Source organism: Pelecanus crispus, chromosome 9 (assembly GCF_030463565.1).
Source record: "Pelecanus crispus isolate bPelCri1 chromosome 9, bPelCri1.pri, whole genome shotgun sequence".
Lineage (NCBI taxonomy): Eukaryota > Metazoa > Chordata > Aves > Pelecaniformes > Pelecanidae > Pelecanus > Pelecanus crispus.
Window position 1 is genome coordinate 25,849,945 of NC_134651.1, and position 24,360 is coordinate 25,874,304.

Below are 24,360 nucleotides of genomic sequence, written 5' to 3' on the forward strand. Positions count from 1 at the left end.
TTTGTTTAGAGGCCTTTCAGAGAGGCTGGGCACTGAAAAGGCCTCACTTTGTCCTGAGGGCACCAAGGGCAGCGTGGAAGGATGCATAATGTAGTAAAACAGCTGTCAACAAAACTTCCATCCTTGTCAGAAATCCTGTGGCAGCAGAAATCGGATGGAAGAGGCTGGACAAGAAGAAAATTTTTAATTTGCCATGACAAGAAACGAAGCTGTGTCTTGTCAAAAAATTGTAGTTCCCTTTTTCTGCGTGTCTGTCACGTGTGAGCAATCATCGCAATGACTTTCTTGTACCAATGCAGCTTTACAGAAATGAGCTCAGGGAATGAACTGCAACAGTCTAGTTTATGAAGGAAGGAAAGGCTTAGGCAAGCACTGTAACTTAAATTGCATTTGGTATGGCAAGCATTGAGCCACATGATGTTTATATTTGACTCTTACTTTTTATATTGCGGCAGGTTGCTACTTTTCCTGCTGCTTTGATGGTGTGGTGCAGTGGTGCCTGGGTACTTGTGGGGAGCGGGAGGGGGGGTCCCATGGGAGACAGGAGCCCATGGGACACACTGCCCTCCGTGACACTCCTCTCAGCCGGGAGCACGACACAAGCCTGATATGGGAGTTATTCTCCTACAAAAGCTGGTGAGCAGCAATTCCCATCACATAGGCAGGAAGGCTGCTCTGTTGGTGCAAATGCACACGATAACCTTTTTTCCAAGGGCAGGCTCACCCCAGCACCCTGCAGAGGTTGCTCCAGAGCCGTCTGTGAGCAGGGACCCAACGGCCAGCAAAATGCAAACTCATCCCGAATGGCTTCTGCCTAAAATACATCAACTACAGAGCAGTCCTGCCAAAATTGCTCTTAGGCAGGCTACTACTGACATGGCATTCACAAGGGTAGGACGCATGGCTGGTTTCGAAGACCCTAACGCACCCATTTGCGTAGGGCTCTATGCTGGAAATAGCTAAGGACTTCAATGGGAAACTGGAGGACTGTGCAGGTTCAGGAATTGAAGCTGTCGAGACACACAAGATAAAACACAATTTTAAATATGCGTTTGAGCTCAGCTGTGATGTTAAGACAGCAGTCCTGTAAAACTGCCAGCAAAATCATTGGCGATCCCAATCAAATTATGTTAACTTCTTTGTAATTGTTTTATCTCAGTGCGTGCTTGGAACAAGGGGGGGTTTATTCTTCAAAAAAAGGTAACCCTGATGTTTGATTTCATTCAAATGAATTCTTATTGCTGGCTAGGGAGAAACGTAGGGTGTGTTTGCAGGTGGATGTGTCTGTGTTTGTAAGGACTCATAAAAACTTAAGTAATTATTTTTAAAATGTTGCTGGCTCTGCCTATGCAAACACTTGCTCCTCCACAATAAAGAGATTGCAAAGGGCAGGAGGAGCTCCCATACTGAAGAATTTTTCAATTTGACTGCCGAGTCCTCTTACCTTTCCTGTCCCTCCCTGTAGCAAAGGGTATATTCAACCAGTGATTGTCATAGCAACCCTTTTTTGGGTGGTCTTGTCTCTTTCTGGGAGATAAATTTTTCATTGAAAAAATAGTAAATGGGCAGATTTCAAAATGCGTGGAGGCGAACTAGTCACACAGATTTCACTGGCATTCAGCACTTCTCTGTCTTTTGAAAACTTGCTAGTCTCACCTCTCTGGTCATGGAAATACCTTCTCAGGATAGGTTTTTTTGGAGGGTTGGGTTGGGTGGGGGGCATGTTGGAGTTGGGGTTTTTTTCTTGACAAAGTAGTTTCAAACAGTTGTTCTAATATACATGTTAAGTCTAATGAGGATGACTAATATGTCATTTAATCAGAGACTTCCATGTCTTCTGGGATTCTAGGCAGAGCTGGATTCTAGGGCAGACTTTGAGCAGGACACTTGTATTTCTCTTTTCCTTGCCCTATGTATGAATTTTATTTCCTTTACTTTCCCTTCCCTCGCAGTCAGCAGTGAAAAAATTTGTAGCTGCATTCGCACCAACCACTGTACTAATGCAGAATAACTCAAATTAGGGGGTAAACATGCAAAAGCCTGATGCAGATCCACATTACTATGGAGCTGGAATATTTTTATGCTGAGGTTGTCTGGGGTGAAATCCTTCCTTTTCCAGACCTGGATATTCAGCTACATTTTCTCTCATTTTAGGGGAGCACCTGCGAATCTGCCCCCAAGGCTATACCTGCTGCACCAGCGAGATGGAGGAGAACTTTGCAAACAAAAGCCGAAGTGAATTTGAAGCCATGATGAAAGAGGCCGGTCGCTCTGTGCAGACGACCCTAACAGCACAGCACAGAAGCTTTGACAGTAAGTAAAATCTGTTCGGTTCCCCCATACTCAGGATCCAGTTGCTGCTTAACTTTCCGAGCACTGTTTGAGCCAGGGATTCATGTTCGACACACCTTCCTCTGCTCAACAGTTTGCGTGAAATGTTGACCTTCAATAGAAACTGTACCTCTGGCGAGGTTTGTGCAAGACCAAGTCATTTTGAGAACTCCATTTCAGTGAAGCCATTGAAGGAGGCTGGCACGCACTCATACCAACAAATTGTGTACCTTGGCACTGAGACAGCTTTTACAAGCATGGCATAATCGGCTCTTACCACAGCAGCATAACATTTGAGGTAGTGATGTAAAACTTGGCGCTATGCCTTGAGCTGTAAGTTGAAAAATATGGTAAATGTGACTGGATAGCCCTTGGTAGGTGGGGAGGGTTTAAGGAGGCATGAATTTTTCTTGTCCTTTCCATATAGCTTGCAAATGAAAAGGAGGTTAGTTCACATTAGACACGTACAACTTTCAGCTTCATACAAACATCAGAAAATGTTGTACAGCAGTGAAGGTCTTAGAGACTGTGGTGCATAAGATGTTGTGGACAGACATACTCTCCAAAGTACAGTATCACTCCTTACGTGCTAAGCAAAGGCTAAGGATGGCTCTCTCACTTTTATTGTTCCCTGAAGAATCCATTTTGCAGTGCACAGTAATCCTCAAGGTCTGAAGGCCACTGGAAATAAATGGTTTATTGGCAAAATTGAGATGACCTATGATTCAGAAACTGTATCCATTATCAGATTTTGAAGAAGGTCAGACATTTAGAATCACGGTCCTCCTAACTTTATCAACAGTCATCATGTGGAGTTATCATGGAAAGAATAGGAGTTGGGAAAAGAAGCTGTAAAAGCCAGAAAGGTGGAACTGGAAATTTCAAGCAGAAAATAATACATCTAAAGAAATAAGCCTGACCTTCAGGGAGCTGATAACCAAGATTAAGTGCTTTTACACTAAAAAGAAAGAAAAGGCAGTGCATCGCTGCAAAATGCATTGTAACTGTGTGGCCAGGGTTGGCATTCCTTTAAAAGGCATTCCTTTAAAAGCTCAAAATTAATTGATTTTCACCTGCCTTAAAAAGCAATAACCGGGATTTTCAAGAGAGCCTTACAATGCTGGTTGCTCAGACTGATGTCTGAATGGGACCTGATGCAGCTGCCGCTGAGCGCACTTGCTGACCTCTGAAATCCAGCCCTTTGCAGGGGTTAATGCGGAACATCCACCAGCCTTGGCACCCTCTCCTTCCGCTGGCTATTGCAGCACTGGCTGGTATAGCTGCTCTTTATTTTTGCCACAGACACTCCAAAGAACACAGTTCTACGTCTGTCATGTAAAAGAGTGCAAAATTTGATGGAAGCTTTGAGGATTATATTGACAAGCAGAAATTGCCTAGTTAAGAACTGGTTTAGTATGAGTGTGATGTTTTGGTGGATTAATAATAATAACAGCAATAAGAATAACAGTAAGCAAAACCAAGCATATGAAAAGGGAATGCTTGTGTTGAGATGCCAATTAGAGCTGTAAGGGCTTTCCTTTTTTGTTTTTGTTCCCTACCATTTTACAAAAATAAAGCTTTGTTTCTGTGGTGCATACCCAAGTTTCATTTAAGCATCAAAGTAAGTGTTCAGTAAGCCAAGTATTACTTTAACAGACCATAATGCACAGATCATTGGTGTTTTGCAGTGGGAATAACCCCAATTGAGCCCACAAAGCCAAGAAGATGTCTCCTGCTCCCGTTATACCTTTTTAGTTTGCTTAACGACCCTTGCAATCAATATAGAGTTTATAATTTATGCAAGACATGATTTTAAAAGAAAAAACATTGTATTATGTCCGAGTTTCAAGCATGACTTTACTTATAAGCATTATTATTATTTTTTTCTTTAGCTACTGCATAGACGGTTTAAAATTGAGGGAGTTCTGGTGATGAGGCAATGGAATCACTTCAGCTCCTGAAACAATGCCATAGAAACCACCCTATCTTCCAGTTAATGTTATTAATCTCACAGTTAACAAGACTTTTTGCAGGTAGTGCTGTTTAGAGCTGTTCAATGAAAGAGTTTTTTAATGTCAGATTGATGAGTTCTAATCTTTCTGGCACCGGATGCCTGGTTTTGCTGGATATCCTTAGCAGCAGCTTATAGTGCAGGGTTTGGGGTTGCAGACGTATCAATGCACAGCTTGTCTTCATATTAGCAATTTCTTTTGGCCTTCAGAGGACGTAGTCGGGGAGGCTTCACTGGATGAGGATGTCCAACCCTTTCTCATAGTATTTGCAGCCTGGAGATCAGATTATTCATATATTCTCTGCTAGCAGGTGTGGCACATTGAACTTTAGGCCTGGAGCTGTCTTTTTTAGATTCATCACAGCAAATCATGCTTCTGTAATCTAACCACTGATCGTGGCAATAGTCTCTACTTGTAAATTGCCCTGAAGCTCCAGCTAGAAAATAGCAAGACTACAGCAATCTGCCTCTGAAGTAATATTCTCCATGCTAGTATTCAGCATTTTGCTTTGGAGAAAAATTCATCCTTGCAGGTTGTGGTCTGTAAAGCCCTAAATTGTCAGAGTGCCTCTAGTCTGAGCTACGGCTTTGTCCCGGTGTAAGGATGGTAATCTCTTGTTTCAGTCTCACTGGCTGCTTCTGAGGCAAACACTTTGTGGCCAAGAGCAGAGTGTCCTTTATCTCATACGAAGTATTTTTAGAGAAAATATACATATGAAATACAGATGACATACGATAGGTATAGACATATATTCAGAAGTGATGTATGTGGAATAGGATCCTATGGTTTCAGTGCTCTCTCTGCATAGCAGAGGACACCTGCCTTCTGGGATGCCCTTCCTCCAGGATCTGCCGGGGCTAAATTTAAAGTTTAACAGCCTACAGTATTGCTTAGCTGCTTACTAGTGTGTTTGTTGTTTTGCTTTAGTTTACTGTAGTTAGCAGGATTTGGGGGCATCAGATTTGAGCTACACGTGGTCATTGGCTTGCTGTTAACCTTTTAGCTGAAAAGGTAGTATTTTGCTCTACAACCGATTGGTTTTAATTTAAAAAAGAAAAAAAAAAAAAGGCCCAGACCGTGAGTGATGGGGGCATATGCTCTTCATAAGTCAGTGTGAGGGAGGACATTGAAGTTGGAGTAGTGGTATTTCATTAGCAGGATTATATGCACAAATTCTTTGTTAATTCTCATGTCCCAGGGCTCTTGGTCAGGCAGGGAGGGGGGTGTAGTTACCTGGGTGCACAGCCTGTGGCGGGGACCTAGTGGAGGCTGCTAGGTTGGCTGTGGTCAGAGTTTATGTGCCTGGAAAATTGTACATACCCCATACGTTAAAAGAAAAACATGAATAATAAAAACGAAAACAAGATTGGGAGTCTTGGAGAGAGCTGGGACAGTCTCTGTTGAGACTGGTACTAAATATTGTTTTAAAGATGCTACCAACATTATATGTGCCTCAGGGATTTTAATTGCAGAATGTGCTTGTTTTCAAACTGGTGTCATCTCAGTGGATGGGAAATTTTTGGTATCTTATTATAAAATGAAATACTTTGAGAGGAACTTTGTTCAAGCATATGGTTTCAAGAAACGGACGAGAGCTGCCTGTTGCCCCCTCTGCCGGCTGCAGAACAGGAGTTAGCCAGTAAAGTGCTTTGGTTCTTGAATTGTGCTGAGAGCAAGCTATAAACATTGGGCAGGTTTGGGGAGATTCCTTGGGAAAATGAGCTTTTTCTTTTGCATATCACACATCCGTATGTCAGTGTTGCACAAAGTCATGGGACTTTCGAATTCCTGTCCTTCCCAATGAAACTTGTGCCTCCATAATCTGTTACAGAGATGAGCCTGGAAAAACCACTGGACCATGCAGGAAAGGCCAGAGGAGTGATTTGTGATGCCTGGTCAGAGCAGTTGCGTTCAGAGGCAGTGCAGCCTGGGACGGCAGCATAGGTTGGGGCTGCATGGCTGGCAGAGGGGGCGGAAAGAGGGAGCAAGAGCAAGTGGTGCTTCGATTGACAGTGAGGGGCTGCAAGCAGCAAGGAACAAGGCTTTTTTTCTAGTCTTGATGAAAGGTCACTTGTTGAGAGTCTAATCCTTGTCTGTTTCTCTCTTTTCTTCCTTTCCCTCCACTTAAATCACTTTTTAATAATACTGCAATGTTGTGCCAATCTTTCCTTCCCAATCATTTTGGTACACTTAGCAAGCGCTCCCTGTGTGACTGCTGACCTTTAGCTGTGAGCCAGGATATCTGTCCTTTCAGAATTGTTTCATGTTTTCAGGAAATATCAACAGGCTGAACCAAAAAATCTTCGCTTTTATTCCACACTGCACAGTCTAAAAACAATTTGTAGCTCTCATAAATTCTGGGATTTTTAAGCTGTGGCAATCAAATGCAGATTAAAAATTATGTATTTTATAGGTGGCTGCTCATTGGAAAGCTGATGTCATGTAAAAGCTTTCATAATGTCCAATGTTAGTAGCTGGAAATTGCATATGCTGAAACACAGACCATGCAGATAATTAACATTATTTGAGAGTTAGTTTTAGACAGTTACATATTTCTTATGAAGATGAATCATTGTTTTAAATGTTACAAGGTGGGGAATGTCCTAGAAGCTGTTACACACTGATGGTTAAAATTTTAGATATTTCTAAAGGCCCCTTGTTTAAAATTCAATCAAATTTGTCTTTGTCAGAGGAACTCACTTATTTAACCCACAGTACCTAGGGTTTCAGCCTCTAAAAGGACTGTTTGGGGAGAGAGGCATATATATATTTATTTACATATACTGTGGTGCTTAAGGAAGCTGATCAGCAGGCTGTGGAGTAAGCCCAGCAGGCAGAGCTCTGTCCTACCCTGCTGAATTTAAACCTGGACTACAAAATCCAGAGTTGAATCTGAATTTTGCAGGTATTTTCTCAGTTGATGATAAAATGAAGCAAACCTTGCCAGCCTGAAATTCTAAGGTATCTGAATTTGGTGGCCCATGTACCAAAAGATATGTTCTGAGGGATATGGGGCTACTCTGTACAGAAAATGATTGACACAAGACTGAAGCAATGATTATCTGGGCCACGGGGACTGCCATGCCTGTGTCCCCAGATGCGTTGCCCCAACACAACTGCTCTGCACTTCCAATGTCCTGCTGCCACCGCTCTTGGCTGTGGGTGTTTCATGGAGGCATTGCATGGTTTGGGTTTGGTGAGGTGCTGTCTAAGAGATACTGCATTTATGTAGAAATAGGAAAGAAATCTTTCAGGGGCTGGTCATGCCTCAAAATATGGAAATGCTGCTGTGTTTTGAAATAAATGCCTTTGTTTCAGAGTTTGCGGAAAGGAGCACTTCTGGAGTAAGCAGTATCCCTCTGGCAGTCCCAGCCTGTGCTTGGTGAGCTGGCTGCTTCTCGCCACCCCTGGCATCCAGCACTGGCTGCCCCCTTGGGGGGGGGCCCTTGTTTGAGTTTGGACTTTAAAGGTATTGCTTTTGATCCAGAAGCTCCTAATTAACCGGGAACCCTCTTTTTCCCCATGCTGGGGCTCTGCCCCTGAAATTGTAGTGTGTCACCTCAGTTGGTGGCCTTGGCCATGGGCTCAGCTCTGCAGGAGAGCGCTGACCTCCAGGGTGTCCTCAGGCAGACAGGAGGCGGCAGCAGGTCCCAGCGCCCCGCGGGGCAGCAGGCTCAGCTCCGGGTACGTGATGGGGACACTGGGATGACTTCCATGGCTCACCTGATGTTTGCCTTTCCAAACAGCAGTCTTGAATTGGCCTTCTGCTGGTCTCATAACTAAACATCTAATATCAAGCAGTGCCTGTGCACAGGCATCTTTTCCAAACTGAAAAGTATAAACGGACCTAAAACACTTCAGCCCCCAAACAAAAAGCTAGTAGAGTCAGGGAAACTGAGGAAGAGGGGGGAATTAAGGGGAGGAAGGTGTTTGAGATAAGCAGGAAGCTTAACCGTCTTTTTTCCTAGTGAGATGATAAAGAAACCAGAGGAAAAGAAACCTGGGAGTTTCTTTTGCTAAATCACTTTTGCTAAATAAGTGTTCATCACCTGCAGTGCATTTCTGTGACAGGCCAGGGATACCCTGTTTAGCAAAATTGCGCTACTCAGAGCACCATTACTTGTTCTGTGCCCCCTCCTGTATGGCATTTGGGCATCACTCAGAAGAAGCCCAGTTGCCCCCCAGCTTTGCCTCTGGGATGCGTTATCAAATATCCCTGGAAGTGTTCAAAAAACGGGTAGATGTGGCACTTTGGGACATGGTTTAGTCTAGTCTACCCTTGATTGGCTTAGAGTAGACTTGGTAGGGTGGGTTAATGGTTGGACTGGATGATCTTGAAGGTCTTTTCCAACCTAAACGATTCTATGATGCTATGATTCTATGAAAAGTACTTATATGAGGGACTATCAAAGATAATCCTTTGGTTCCCCTGGACTTCCTTCCCTTAGAGTTGGTTTTGGGACGAGGTAGAGAGAGAACGTCCTTTAACCTGGAAATAAAAAAGCAGGGTCCCCAGTGGATCCAGGACAGAGAAACAAATAAGGGGGTTCCCCTGGTGGCCTCCTTAGGAGGAAGCCAGCAAGCACCCACGCTCACCTCTTTCCTTGTTTCCCCCAAGGACACCTTAAGAAAACCCCAGCACGAGGCAAGATTGATGCTCGTCTGGCTGTCACTCCCCCGCAATCATGCTCCACAGAAGGAAGATGCTTTCATGTGTGGTTTGGTATTTATGGTTTCCTGGAATGGGGTGCGGCGTCTACCAAGGCACATTCCTGGGCTCAGCAAGATTAATCCTGACAGGTAGCTGCCTCGGGGAAGCAAATGCTTAGGCTCACCTGTAACAGCTCCAGCACCTGGAGTTTTCTCTCCCCTCACAGCCACTTCTCTTCACATTTAATCTGCAAGGCTCCGTTGTGTGCTGCAGGGTATATTGCAATGTACGTGCAGCACTTTGCTTAACAGATGGCATATTCTTTTTTATAGAGAAGAGACCAAAACAAGGCAATGGCAGTGGCTGGGATGAGAGCACTGCACTGGGTGCCTCCTGCAAGGGCTTGCACACCCCAAGAGATGAGCTGCTTCATCTCTGCAGAAGTCAGATTACGTAGAAAAGGTAGATCAGGCATCTCTGTTTCAGCAGCTGTCACCATATTTTGTCACACACTCAAAAAAAGCTGCCTCTGAGTGCTCAGAGAACGGTGAAATGTGCATCTGGTTGGGGACATAAAAGAAAGCACCTGCTCTTCCAAGATACTGGATGACACAGGCATATTTTGTGAGAAATTAGTCATGTCCGGATAGTCATTTCAGAAGAAAATGTCGGCACAGTTTATTTTAGCGTTCAGGAATCAATGCACCCTGCACAAATGCAAAACCTCTGATTTCACAGAGTAAGCAGCCAAGCAGCCAAACTTATTACAAGTGCTGGATGTTGCCTTCAGTGATTGAAGAAGCATAACGCCCAGATGGCCGGATGGAGGTCAGAGCAGTGAAACGGGAGGTGAACAGCTGAGGTTTTTCTGCATGGCTTTGCAGAAGAGCCTGTGTCTTGAACCAGTTTACGCTCAGCCATCTTCCAGCTGGTTTACTGGTTTCCACATGAAGCAGGTTTCATCCTTCAGCTCTCTGATGCTCCAGGTTTCTCATAAGAGGAAGATACTAGGATTTCCTGAGGTGCTCTTATTGCAAAGAAATGTAGGTGCTCTGAATCAACTCTTGAGTTGGTAATTCCCCGCCAGCTTGGCATTTGCCAAGAATCACGTCTCTGTTCCTAGCCAGGTGCTATGGTAATTTGGGAGCATCAAGGGCTCCAGCAGCAAGGTGCTGTCCCCACTTACAGATCGGCACACATGATAAGCTTGAAAATATGCTCCTGAAATATGTGGCATGTCCTGACATAGGAGGTTGTGTTATTTGGAGTACTTCAAGATATCTGTTTCTCATTTGAGATGATAGAAGTACTTTGTTCTCTCTCACCAGAAATGCTCACAGCAAACTGTTGATTCTGCTTTATTAGTTATTGGCATTGAAGTAGCACATCCATAGAGCCAGGAAGCTTCTGTTACCGTAATGCACTGCAGGGCATCCTGCCTGTCTGAGACTTAACCTGTGGTCCAAGGACTTTGTTTAAAAACAAACCAAACAAACAAAAAGCAGGTTTGGGTGAGTGGGCTATGGAGGGAAGAGATGAGTGGAAGGTCGTACAATAGGTTTGTGCTAGAGGTGGGAACAGAACTCAAGTTCTTTGGCTTTGGGTAAGGTACAGGAGTACCAGAAGTCCCTCTAGTTCATAAAATGCAGTGATCCTCTTCTGGTAAGAAAGCAAAAGGCATCATGTCATTCCATGTCTTACAGGGGTTTATCAACCAAGACCTTTCCATACATTTGCTCTCAGCACCCCCAACCTACGAAGAAATAGGCACTGGCTCTAAATGCTCCTTAGGTCATTGGTACAAGTGGGTTTTTGTGTAAGGCCCTTTCCAAAGTGGAAGTAATGATCAAAATCATGAGGGAGGTCTGCAAGCAACTTGTATAAATGGGGACAAGGGTGTAAGAGAGTTGTTTGGCATCTGGTAACCTGTGTGATTAGGGGAGTTGGGCTGATTTTTACAGTGCAGCATTGAGTATCAGCGGTACCAATGGGAGCTTAAAGGTGTTCTGTGCCTATGGAAACTAGGCTGAGAATTGATCTATCTACAGGGGCAGTCAAAGATAATCCCTCTTTGCAGTAGAAAGAGACTGAATGCCTTCCCTGACTAACATGTCACCTTTGTATTTCCTATGGCTGCTTAAGGATCCTTCACTTCTCCAACCCTTTCCTATTCTCATTTAATTTCCTCCCTTCAGACCAACACAGCTTCTTGCATTTAAAAGCACAGTTAACATGGGGTAATATGTGCAGAACTTCATCCAGTGCCTCACTTCCCTTCCAGGCTATGTTGGGGTATATTGATTCTATTTCTTGTATTTTCTGAAATTAGCCAGGTTAGAGGGAAAGAAAACCCTCATTTTACCCAGCAGTTCATAGCTACTGAAGAAACTGGGTAGTGTTAAGTCATTCTCATTAAACCTGCAGATTTGGCCAAGACACCAATAAGCTGGGTTTGTTTTACTGTAAAGAGAAATAGAAATCAGAAAACCCAGCTTCCACAGGACCTGATTCTGTAAAACGTGAATCCAGCATCAGGTGCTTTGAGTCAGTGGAGCCAGGGGTAGGATACACTACAAATTTTACTTCAGCTAGATTGCCATCTTTAGGAGAGGACATGTAAAAATGATAGTTTCATCAAGGGCCTTTAAAGATTTCTCTTTAGTAATGCTCCCTCTACTTCACTGCTATCCCAGCAGGATCTGTCCTTTGCAGAAAGTTGCTCCACATTGCTCAGCGATGATTCTTGCTGACCAAAGGGGTAACACCAGTGCATGCTTCACCTGAAGGCCAGCATGAAAGCAGCCCCTAAAGAGTCCTGGTAGAAAAACAGTGAAGCTGCATTCATTAGTAGAGAAAAGAAATAAGGATTCATTTTTTTCCCTCCGAAGCACCTTTTTATCGATTACCTAGCTTTATTTTTGCATGTAATGCTGGAACTCTTGTCTCCATTTGTCATAGCTAGATCTCCAAGAGGGATACATACATTTCCACATTGATCACTACACCTGCTGCTTAAAATAACAACCATAATCTCTTTCCCTGGCTCAACCTGCAAGAGCTGCCAAATGATATTCTGAAACAAAATTAAACAAAATAGGAAAAATTACTGTAAAGAGAGCTATGAAACTTGCTTAGATTTTCATTCTTACATGAAGAATGAGGGCTGTGGTATTTTTCAAAGCAGTACAGTCAAGAGCATGAATTCATTGAAGCTCAGTGGCTTGGAGATGCTGATTAAGGGAGAGGGTCAAATATATAAAGAAATACATATATATGTGTGTATGTGCATATGTAGACAGGTGTGTGTATTTCAGGGACAAGCCCCAGTTTCAGGAATTGCTGTATTCTTTATAGGTGTTTCTGGGAATGAATATTATAGTATATTTACATGTCAAGAGGTCACAAGCTTCTTAATTTGACTTGGAAGTGCCACAAATATCTAGTTAAATGTGAATGCTAAATTGTGGTCTCCAGCTGTTCTTAAACACAAATGAAGCTCCAAATGAAGGAGAAATCAGATATAAAAAGAGGAGCAGCTTCACTGTGAACACTGGGGCCTTCGATCTTTTGGTTTTCATTTCTAGTAGTGTTTTGCAAGTAAGGCACTGCTGAGCACCCCAGTGGTGACTGTCTCTGCTCTGCAGGTTCCCAAGCTGCATGGCAATGATAAAAATAAATGAACAAACCCAATACCCCAACCTCCCTCCCAAAAGACAGCTGCGAGCTGGGGATCAGACTGCCAGTTAATCAAGGCTCGGGGAAATAATGTTTGTTACAATTTAAGATTAGTATCGAGTCTGGATTCAGCTTTTAACACACTGGAGATAATTGAGCGTCTTCCTACAGGCCCAGCAGTATAGCGATTCACTTGTAAAAGGCAACCTCTGTTTTAATGCCACTAAAAATGAATAAAATGGTCCTCAAGGACTAATGAATGCCAATAAAAGCATTGTGTGGCAGCATGTAGTAAACTTCTTGTGGAGGAAATGGCTGGAATTTACTTTCCTGAGAGCAGGATTTTGGCTCTCTTCTGGTGCGCCCATCCATGCCTGAGGCTCTGCTCCTGCCCTCCCAGTCGTTAGGAAAGCAAGGGCTTAGGTGGAAATATCCAAGAATAATATATAGCCATAATTTGTTTGCTTTGTGCTTTATTTGTGACATCTGAGGGCAGAAGTAGAGCATCCTGTTTGTCTTGGTTCACTGTAAATCAAGGATTTGTCTGTATCTTTGCTCTCCAATTTTGGCTCCCAATTAGTAACAGTAGAGAGGTAGCATTCCTCCTCCTCCAATGCTCACCGCTTTGGCTGGCATCAAGAGCCTGGGAGCACCGACTGATCCTCCTCCTTCACACTTTCAAGTGAATAGGAAGGCTCTGCAGTTGGCTGTACCCATGACAAAAACAGCCAGTATTTTAAATGTCAGGCATGCATTTGCTGCAGCTCAGAAGAATCATGGCTATTTCAAACCTGAATTTTGTCCAGCTTGAGGAGCTCTTTGAAAGGAATATAATTGTTCTTGTTTCTGCAGGATTTGGCATCCTCTGCTTTTTATGTCTGTCACAGCAGTTTTTAGTCAGGTTGGAGAAGACATGGTTGAGCTAAGCCGGGTGAGCTTTCCTCTCGTCCCCTTGCCGTGCCGAACTCCCTGCAGGTCGTGGTGAAGCCCAGCGTGGTAGCAAGTTTGCCTTCCTGGTGGTGCCTGACCTGTCACAGTTCAGCTTCTGTTTGACCATGTCTGCTGTATGGAACAGATAAGAAACACTAAATATTTTCATGTTTGCATAGTCCATCATGAAAAAGCAAGAAGGTGAAAGACTAGAACTGAAATTTCTTGTGCAGTCTTGATTTGCGCCTCCTTCTCTGGCACAAATAAACTATTGATATTCACTCTTTAATGGTGTGATCCTAGACTGTTTTTTTTCTCACCGGCCCCTTGCCTCTTGCAGGGCATATGATAGATGATGTCTGCTGAATCAGCATCATTTGTTGGGTAGCATGGTGCATTATTTACTGTACAGCAGCCAAATCCTGCACTCAGTACATAATTATTAATTTCCTCATAGGCTAATTAAAGATTGTATCGTAATGCACACGCATCAGGGAGATGAATTAAGGTTTCACCAGCAACTTGAATTTTTTCCTTTCCCTAAGTATGGGGATGTTTGGCTTCGCAGTTGTAAAGCGGACTTGACTGTAGTCTTTACAAATCTAACATAAGGCCCCACTTTCACCCCAGAGATTCTGGTTTGTGGCATCAAATCGGCAGCAGCCAGTTTGGGAACCCAGTGCTCTGGCAGCCCCCTTCCCCGCTTTGCAGGTGGCTGGATGCGTGCTGCTGGCCCAGGAGGTGCAGAGGGAGCCGCAGCCCCGAGCGAGCAGGCGGCCAGCCTGCCTCCCTCCCATTGATCAGCACCCGCTCCAGCGTGCCGCAGCCCGACAGCTTCTGGGGAAAAGGAAAAGCAAAGGTAGCTAGCTGGTCCTGTTGTAAAGCACCAACTGCTTTCCTTAATCTCAGCCTTAGAAACAGTTAACATGTTTGGCTGATCTTCTTCCCCAAAATTAATCTTAAAGCAGACCCCCAGCATGGAAGATTTGTATAAGATGTGTAAGGTAAGTTTGCTGTGAGGCGTATCATTACAGGAGCAGAGTAGTCTGGGAGCTTTTCAGTCTGCTTATCAGAAATTTGCATCAAGTATGATTAGTTAAGTGAAATCTTTAAAGACCTCTTTATTTGATTACCCCTTTTTTGTTGTTGTCTAAAAGAGAGAAAATGACATGTTTAGACAGGAAAAGCTTTAGAGAGGGGTGATCTTTTTATTATATGTTTCTTCGGTGTTTGGCACAGTGTGGTTGAGAGCTTCCAGCACTATAATAACAGTTATAATAGATGTGCATTGCCAGTGAAATTGTATTTTTGTACTTCAGACATCACAGGTGAACTGATACAGATTCAAACTGTTACCTAAGGAAAAAAAAATAGCTTTTCTTTGTTGTTGCCTTTAAACTGTGATAAGCATTTCTCTCGGAGAACGAACAAGTGCTTTTTTGCATTTTTAAAGTTAATGCACAGAAAGTCTTCAGTTGATTAGCAGAGGTCCTGCGTAGGATAGCTGTTTCATTACCAAGAGTTTAAGTGAGCTATAAATATATTTTATGTCCTTGTACAAGTTCAGAGTACCATGAAATATAATTAAAAGATTCTGGGCACTGCACACATAGGAGCAACATAGGAAATAAACGTTTGACCTTTCTTACCTTTGGTCACCAGTAAGCAATTGCTCTCTATGCTTCCTGCCTACATTACTTACTGTTTTGGCTTAAATACAAGAGGAAAATGCTTACTGAGGCTGCTGAATGAATATTCACAATTCAATAGTTCTTCCGTCTGGATTTTTCTCTTCTCTAGAAGGTGCAACGGAAAATGCCAAGCTATTAAGAAGCTAGCAATTACCTTTAATTATGCGGGCCAGCTTTGGCTATGAATGAGAAAGAGATCTGGAGTCTATTGTTATTTCCTTTTATTTCTGAAAACAAAACAAGAAATGCTAATAGAGACATTTTATACAGCTGAAGCACAGTGTGTCTGAAGCAGTTCTGTGTTATTCCTAGCCAAGGAAAACACCATACATATATCACACCGGCGTAGGATCCGCCTGTGGGTTAACATCCCTGAAGGTTTACTGGGAAGCTGACTCACTGAAGAGCCTTTTCTGTAAAACTGAGCCAAGTTGTGACACTGAATAAGTTGATGTAACTGGGTTAGGCCATGGCCCAATGACTTTCAGGTTTGCACTGGGGAATAAAGCTGTGACAGACTATATCATTCTGAAAAAAACCCGGAAAATTAAATACATGGTAACAAATACAAAATTTTATCTCTCGGGGCCAAAGAAAATAGAACAAGCCCTTGTCTGCTGTGTGTAAAACAGCTAAATAAACCATTGGTGAGCGGAGCTAATGGAAATGAGTTTACAAGATCCGATTATCTGTTATTTGAGTCTGTAGTTACTGAGCTCAGAGAGTGAGCCTGTAGGGCTCACAGCCCTCTCTTACGAAAGCTGCACGCCACGGTTTCCTCTAAGCTCTTTGGGGCCATTTTCTTGACTCATTCTGAGTGCTGGTGGGGCTGCCTCAGAGCTGGGAGCTCTTTGGTCAGCGATGCTGAGATCAGTAATGCTCCTGGAGGAGCTGCAAGTGTCCGCGGTAGCAGTTTGGGACACTTTTTCTGGAGGTGTTCACGGTAGAGGGTCGATAGACACCTGCCTCGTGCATCTTCAAAGGGAAGGGAGGAGGTAGCCAGCATGAAATGTGAAATGCTTGCTGTAAACCTACACTCACTGCCCAGAGAACAGCTGCCTCATGAGTGTACCCGGGTGAACCGAGGGTGCAATATGAGTCACCCCGAGAAATCATCTCATCAAACCAACTGCTTAGTGAACAGCAAGAGCAGAAATGTAGCTGTGGGAATAAATGTCTTTATTAGACCGGGGTAAGCGTTGTGGCAAGACTTATTAAAGAAGGGTTACATGTAAAGCCATTAAGTGGCTGCAGTGCCGGAGGGCTGTGATCCTGGTAGCCACTGCTCTTGTTTCAGCATGGGAGCCGGTGGGGCACAGGGATGGGGAGGAAACACATGCCTCATGCTGCGCTGAAGGGCACAGCCAGGCATCCCTGTTGGGGGATCTTGACTTCTCCCTGCAACAGGCAGAGATTAGCATCACCAAAAAAATGGCTATTGAAACAAACTGGCCTGTCCTCGCAACAACTCTTTCCCTGGTATCTCTGCTCTCCCTTCCTAAAAGAGTAGACACGCTCCTAGTCCCATGGCCCTCCTTATGGAGTGTAAAGCTTCCCTTCTGTTTAAATAAACACGACACATGGCAAGGATCCGATACAGAGGCTGTTGTAATTGCTGGAGGGGTGCTTCCATGGCCACTGAAGTGGACACTGTGTGCATAAGGTGAAAAACCACCTTGAGACTTAGGTGTGAAGAAGCTGGAAAGACTGAGTTTTAACAGGCTGTCCCTCCTGGGCATCAGGCTGACAATTTTGCTGCTTTGCATGCTCCACATTTGCAGATCAGAAGGATTTTCTATGGAAGGTGACTCTGCTTTGAAGATGGGGGTAGCTTAACACCAGGAGAATATATAAATAACCTGTAACCAGTAACACTTGCACACCTCTATTCAGGCTCTTTAGAGGCATATTCCTGAGCACACAGAAGGGAGATGTTGGCAGACAGCAGTCAAGAGGAGATAGCCAGATCAGCAGCAGTCATGTTTGGACATCTATGGGATAGATTGGGGTATACAGACAAAGAGAGAAAAGGGATATTTCTTGCAAACATGAAAAGCACATTTAAAAGAATTAGGAGTGATACACAGAACTCTGTCAGCAGGCACAGTTTAGGGTTGGTCTTTTTCCTTCAAAAAAAGTATGATGATTAATTTTCATTAAAAGGACTAAAAAGATTGGAATCTGTGCTGTCATAAAACTTGCAAGTCTCTATTGTGCAATATATTTTAAAAGGACAGGCATTTGAGATAGCATGCGATATCTGCGCAAACCACAAACCGCAATATGGATAAAATGCTTCCCTGCCAGACCTGACTGATGGGTCACAGCGTGTTGACTGAGCACTTTCATCACAGTAATTGGACTGTTTGATATTTGTTGTGTTCTGCATCAGAAGCTTCCCAAGCAACCCAGGAAGCAAGCAGCCACCAACAGCACATTTAAATCTTCTCAGGTCTCTTCTGCAGTCATAGCGCTACAGTAAATCTTGCTAATTATTTCACTAGAGTTTTGTCCTCTTTGTATGTAAACCCAGACATTTATCTGTAGAGTTGCAGATTTAGGGTATTTCGTAGCCGTGTTAAACTGGAAATAGAGTACGTTTTCTCCATGCTTCCAGAGATTCACAATGAACTGAAACATTTTGGAACATGAAATCAGATACTGGAAGTTCTTTTTCTTCCGATAATAGAAATTCACTGTGTCAAGCTAAGCTGATAAAATACTTCCATTTCAGATTGCTGCAAACAGGCAATTTGCGCAAGGAAGCAGTCACACTTTGAACTCCTATTAGGAATACAATTCTTTTTCAACACTGTCAAATTAGCAAAACTAATGTCCAAGGAACAATTTGTAATTTACAAGAATTGCTGATCTGATGAACGAGACCAATGTTCATGCTTCTGAGGGACTACGGTTGTGACCATGCTAGCATGTTAATGTCTTAGACAAAGTGAACAGTGCAAGTCCAAAAACCTGATATAATCCTTTATAGAGGGAGCTCTCATCTTCATCGCTCCTACCCTCAAAACACGTGCAAACGTGGTTGTTGTGTTTGTAAGCCTAATACAAACCCTCAGTTTTTAAAATCCTAGAGTACCCCAAGTTAATATAAAAATCCACCTAACAGGCTCAAGACATTTTTCACATATGGGCTAAATAATAAAATATTATTTTGAGTCTGGAAATAGGCTTTTTTTTCCCTCAAATTCCACTTTAGGGAACTGAGTGGTCAATTTCCAGAGAAAATTCTGTGGCTTTAAAGTAAGGAGCATCAAAGACTGTCTGTTTTTAAGATGTTGAAAGACATTGAAAATGTTCAGGTAGTTAGCTTTGGATGATTTAATACTTGGCTTAATTTAAATCCTGGAAAGATTGAACTAACACATATCTTAAGAGGTAATTGCTTTGAGGAAGTGGAAAATACCGTCTCTTCTTTATTCAAAGGTGTGTACCTGTGGCAATTAGGATGGAACAGTATTTTGGGGTTACTCTGGGCTCCTTGGTGACCATGGAGGAAAAAATCACGTCTTCCTGTGGTTGCAGTAAGAAAAAATATTCTGCCCGTGCTGTTCTGATGAGTATTTGGCCGCTAAAGGTCATTGTGCCATTGGACAAGGAGGCCAGGGTGCTTGTGGTAACCCACCCAAGGCAAGATGTTCAGGGTAGCTGCTTGTTTGACTACCCAAAGGTGTCTGTATAAAGCTCAGTTTTGAGACAGGGAGTTTTTGTTTCTTTATGAAAATTGTGTACTATTACCTTGTGTCAGACCAGTTTGCTGTTTGCTTTTGGGAAGTCTGACGTTCGAAATAGATATCCAAGTTCGTAAGCAGAGTATGTTTAGACAAATTCCCAAGCGTGGATGACAGGAGCTACGCTGGTCCTGTTGTGCCTTGTGGGTAGGTGGCTTGTGTGTTTTGTACATCTGTTGCTCAGAATTGGGCAGGGAACTGGTGGAGCCTCCCAGGAATGATGGAAATTTCCTTTATAAGCTGGCCATGCTGGTAAGGTTGCATGTGTACAGACACTGCACAGCTGCCCAGCCCTCAGCCGAGCACTCTCTGCTTTGCCGAAGTGACTGCTCACCAGTGCTTCTGCAGAACAAAGCCAGGTGCAAAGGGCAATAAAAGTCTATTTGCTGCTCTGCAGGGAAAGAAGTCAGGAGTGTTGAGCTAAATAAAAGATTTGGTAGTTATTTGTGGGCTTTTATGCAGAGCCTTTTGAGAGAAAACTGAGCTGGATTAAAGCAGAGTATACCAAAGTGGTTGTAGCCAGTGTATGCCAACAGCTGAAAGCTTTTAACAAAGATATGCGTAGACAGAAGAGAATAAGGATATGATTTTTACCTTATCTAATATCTTCACCCTTTAGCAGCATAAGATTAAATCAAAAAGGAAAAGCTGGTGCAGAAGTGAGCCCCCCAGCCTAGGTAGTGAGACTCTTAAGAGTGGTTCCCTGCTTCATTTAAGATGTCCTTTGTGATTTTAGGGACATAGTGGAGGCTCTGAGCCAGAAAAGCCATGGGGCAGCTAATCCCATTTATCTCAGTGGCAGGCCCCTAAATATCTCTGATGTTCTGAGCCTGAGACTGTAATAGGACTTTCCCAGCTCCCACAGGTATTATGAAGATAGATAGACTAAAAAGGTGCACACATCCTTTAGTAACAACAGCCGCATAAGTTCCTTAAATGGGCTTTATTATGCATGGAAGGAGTAGGATAGAGGAAGGATAACATTATGTGTTAAAACCAGAGGCTGGCTCTATTAAAGAGGAACAGTTGAGAAATAAGCAATAGCCAGGAGAAATCCATGTTAAGAAGCATTTTTGTAGACATGTCTGCCTCATTTTTCTTTTCTCTTATTTCTCTTTATTCCAAAATTAAAATGAATGACTATTTCTTTTCAGAAAGCCCTGAACCCATAAATTAGACTAAAAACTTGCCTGCACATAATGAGGGAGAAGCCTTAAAGTACATCATCATAACTCCGAGAGGTAATTTCCAGAGCTAGATGGTCCCACATTTGTGAACGTTCATCCTTCAAAGCCGTTCACTTACTGCACTTGCCAGGATTGTCTGGCTTACTGGAACTTTACAGCACAGAAATATTGGTTCCTCTCTGTCTAATTTCAGAGCAGCATAACAGAGCTACTGTACTCGCTGGTGTCATTGCTCAGTACTCTCTATCCCCACCAAAATCAGTGGGTGTTTGAAGGGAGGCTCAGGATGGCCCAAGACAGGCACAGTAATTACAATTAAAAGACATTTCCTAGGCTTTGAAGTGCTTGCAATGATGGTATTTGTAAATGGATTTCACTCAACATAAGCATGCTGGGAGGGTGAAACTGCAAATCACTAGGAAATAAAGCTTTCTATATTCTCAACGTTTTAAGGATATTTCGGGTTAAAAGGCTGACAAACTTATGCATTAGGAAGGAAAGTGTATGCAGTCAGGCCTCTTTACACAGCAGTGCTTCATGGGGCACTTCTCTGTCTTGCTTCCATGTACTCTGAGAAATAATAAAATGAAGACGACATTGAATTTAACATTAATTCTGGAAACAAAACCAAGGGGATTTTAATATTTTCATTTACATTCACTTTTGGTAGCTGTTCAGCTTGCTGTAAATTACATACAGTTCTATCACACTATAGCCTTATAAAATGGAGTCGTATGCAAAGATTTGCAAAGAATCCACAGCACAGGTTATATAGACTTATTCTTAATAGATGCAGAAATCAAGCCACAGTGAAGGTGTCAAAAAATAGCCCTTGAAATATTTCCTCTTCCAGCTTGGAAAGTAATAACATTTCTACTGCTGCTAAGCCGAAGCCTGGCAAATATTTTTCTGTCATTAAAATAAGCATTTCCCAATGCTATTTCCTTCCTGTCACACTGAGTATTGGGCTATAATTCTCCCCGCTGCTGCTTTTCTTTGTGAGCGGGTGGAGGAGTCTAGACGGTCCGTGGTTTTGAAGGCACGTTCTTAGCCCTTGTGTCCTGGCAGTGTATAGTTTTGCTATAGACAGTTTGGTGGTGGTATCTCTTTTGCTGCTCATTTGAGGTTGTATATCTTTGCCTTTGCAAATAGCCCCTTGGAGCCAGTGGGAGTAGTTGTGTGCTTAAGGCAAACAAGATTTGACCTTAGAATAACATAATAGCAAACATATGGGTTCAAATGATTCTATGATTCTATGAAATTGATGTCTTGGTGGACAGAAGTACCAAGTAGTACCTACAACAATTAGTTGCTCATGGATTAGAAATTTCATGCCCTGCAACCCTTGTTGTAATCCCATTTATTTTTTAGCGTATTTCAGGAGAGGTATCATTTTGTTTACATTAGCATGAATGATGAGTGGTAATCTGAGATGACAGAGCAATTTAAAACTGGCAGTAAGTTGCTGAGGTAATATCTAAAATGTGAAATATCTCATTCATTAGGAGAGGTGAAGATGACGAGCTTAACTGCACCCTCTCTCAAACTGGTTTTATGCCATGGCAGGTCTGCTGATTTTTGTAGAGGCCATACTTATACTCTCTTTGTACTAGCTTCAGTTCAGATTAGAGTCAAGGTCCAAATATCACCTTCTTCATAGCAGCTCAGCAAGGTGGGTATAGAAACCAAGTGCTGTATATATGTCAGCAAAAATCAAACCAAAAACGTTAACAGGGACTTCACCCTTTCTTTTCCTAGTGACAGGTAAGATAATTTAGAGTGATCCAAGAAAAATTAGGTCTCTTAAGCAAGGCGGTCTGCTTTCTATCTTCTGAGAATGGGAATGACAGCTGTCCTCCTTGAAAACGCAAGTGACACCATGGCACAGCTGGCATAATTCGGATTTTTAGGAGGATGCGCAACTTTTTTCATTACAGGCTCCACTAAATGATCTTGGCCGGAAATATATGGCCAGATGGCATTAGAGCTGCTTTCCCTGTAAGATTACAAAGTGCCACTGTTCACAATCTCAGCAGCTGAGATATTATAAATTACTAGTGCAACCGGTCATTGCTTTTTCAAGCTCATTTTCTTGATGCATGGGGAGTCTTTAGGTTTCTCATGATAGTATCTTCAACTTAAGTATGTCAGGTTTTATTAGTTGCCTGTTTTAGCTCTCAAAACCCACCTCTTCTTTGTTGTGAAATTAGTGTGATATTGCATCCTCACCTTCTACTCTTTCTTATGCTTATTGTCTGTCATCTATGGGCTTTCTCCACATCTTCGCCTTCTTTATTGACTGCAGTGTGTACTTCTGACCTGTGTATTGACTTAAGTGAGTACATTTAGACTTTTGCTAACCGTGAAACATGCTGTGACGTTCTTGTGTGACAGATACGCCAGCAAGGAGGTAGTAGTGCTTTCCTTGCTGTTTGCATGTGCACCAGCAATGAAAGCACATGATTTATTCTGGTCTTTGTCTATCTTGGGTGCTAGGGTGTCCTGCCAAAGTAATAGCAGCCTGTTCTGGAGCCAGGAGGTGTGCAAGTGGAGTTGGGGATGTGCCTGAGCAGACAGTGGTGAGAGGAAGAGATGCTCATTAATCCTGGGCAGTGTCTGGGCAAGAGGGAACAGCAGTGGGAAATGAACCTTGCTGAATGGTATTTTCAGATCATCTTGGGGTATCAGCTGTTATTTTAGCAGGCAGCTCTATCAAATTAGCCCAGTCTATCCACATGACCCTGCCTTGTAAGACCATGGAAGCAAGGATGAAAAAACTTTATTGTAGATTCCTGGCTATGTCCATTTTTTGAAAGTCAGCTCCGGAAGTGTTACATCATCCCAGAGAATCAGATAAAGACACTCATGGGGTGAGTAAAAGAGGATTTATGGGTGTAACCTGTACTTTGGAGGGATGCCCTCCGTCCCTCTGCACTTCTAGTGGCATACCAAATGACACTGAGATTTTCTATGGCGGGTGACGCAATTAGTTTGTCTTACAGGTTTAATAGCAGCAGTATTTTGCAAATGCGATGTTTGAAAATACCTGTCTCTGCTGGAATCCTTTGAAATGGAAATGAAAAATACTGCGTTTGGTGGCCTGCTAACCCTAGTTAAGTACAGAGCACACTAAGTCTTAAGCAAATGGTTTTAGAGGACCAGAAATAGGTTTCTCATTAAACATTCCAAAGAATGTTTTGCAGATACATATTAAAAGACATCCTCTATCTATATACACGTTTATTTATTGCCCGTAATTTTCTCTGCACTGTAACTCTGCTTGCACAGTGCAGCTGGGCATAAATCTCATTTTTAGGAGCCCTGCTCATGTTATGTTTCTTGACTTTCTATAATAACAAGAAATGGGATGCTTTGAGATAATCCAAACAAAGGAGTGTGCAATGTAATGCCATCTAGAAGAGTTACAAAGGGATCATTAATGCCAGTGGACCTAATGACTGAAGCCTGATCATCGTTGTGATGTGAAGGTGACCTGAATTGGAAATCAGTTGCAGTTGTGCTGGCCAAAATGCCCATTTGAACTCCAGAACAAGGTATAAGGATCTTAATGTGAACGAGTATTAGCTTGGTCAGCATTCAAGAACAGGTACTGTCCTGTCCAGTGCGCGGCTGTCTGACCAGGGCTTCTCAACACATCTAGTATCAAAGGTGGAGTAGAGTGGATGGGGGAACAGTGTAGCAGAAGAGGGAGGAGGTGAATAAGAACAGACTGCAGAGCTGGGCTAGACGAGAGCCAAGATGGGCAGAGATGTTGTAGATGAGGGCGTAAGGGTCTGTCCAGAGATGGATCCTGGAAATGGGCAAGAGCGGCCCCTGAGTCAGAGCCACTGCTGAGTAAGAAGGTGCTGCAGTTTTTATCACTGTGGTGGTGGTATTATTATTATTATTATTGCTATGGGCGTTACTGTGCATTAGGGGAATGCCAGAGTCTGAAAGGGGTCTGGCTCATGTCTTCACCCATGCTAGCCCTATGTGTGACCTAAGGCAGATCCTAAGCAGAGAGAAGAAAAGCAACCTTTAAATTTGCAAGCAGTGATTAATTCTAGCTGTGTTTGAACTGATTATGGAGGGGAAAAGGAATTAAAGCTGGGATTAGAGGCTTAGCAATGATGA

General features: G+C 43.0%; 1 protein-coding gene across 1 annotated transcript in view; it reads left to right on the forward strand.

The window, feature by feature from the left end:
- Positions 1–24,360, forward strand: part of GPC1 (glypican 1) — a 239,105-nt gene that overhangs the window by 117,287 nt on the left and 97,458 nt on the right. The window contains exon 2 of the mRNA XM_075716728.1: positions 2,155–2,313. Within this exon, the coding sequence (XP_075572843.1) occupies positions 2,155–2,313 (159 nt within the window). The remainder of the gene's footprint in view (positions 1–2,154; positions 2,314–24,360) is intronic.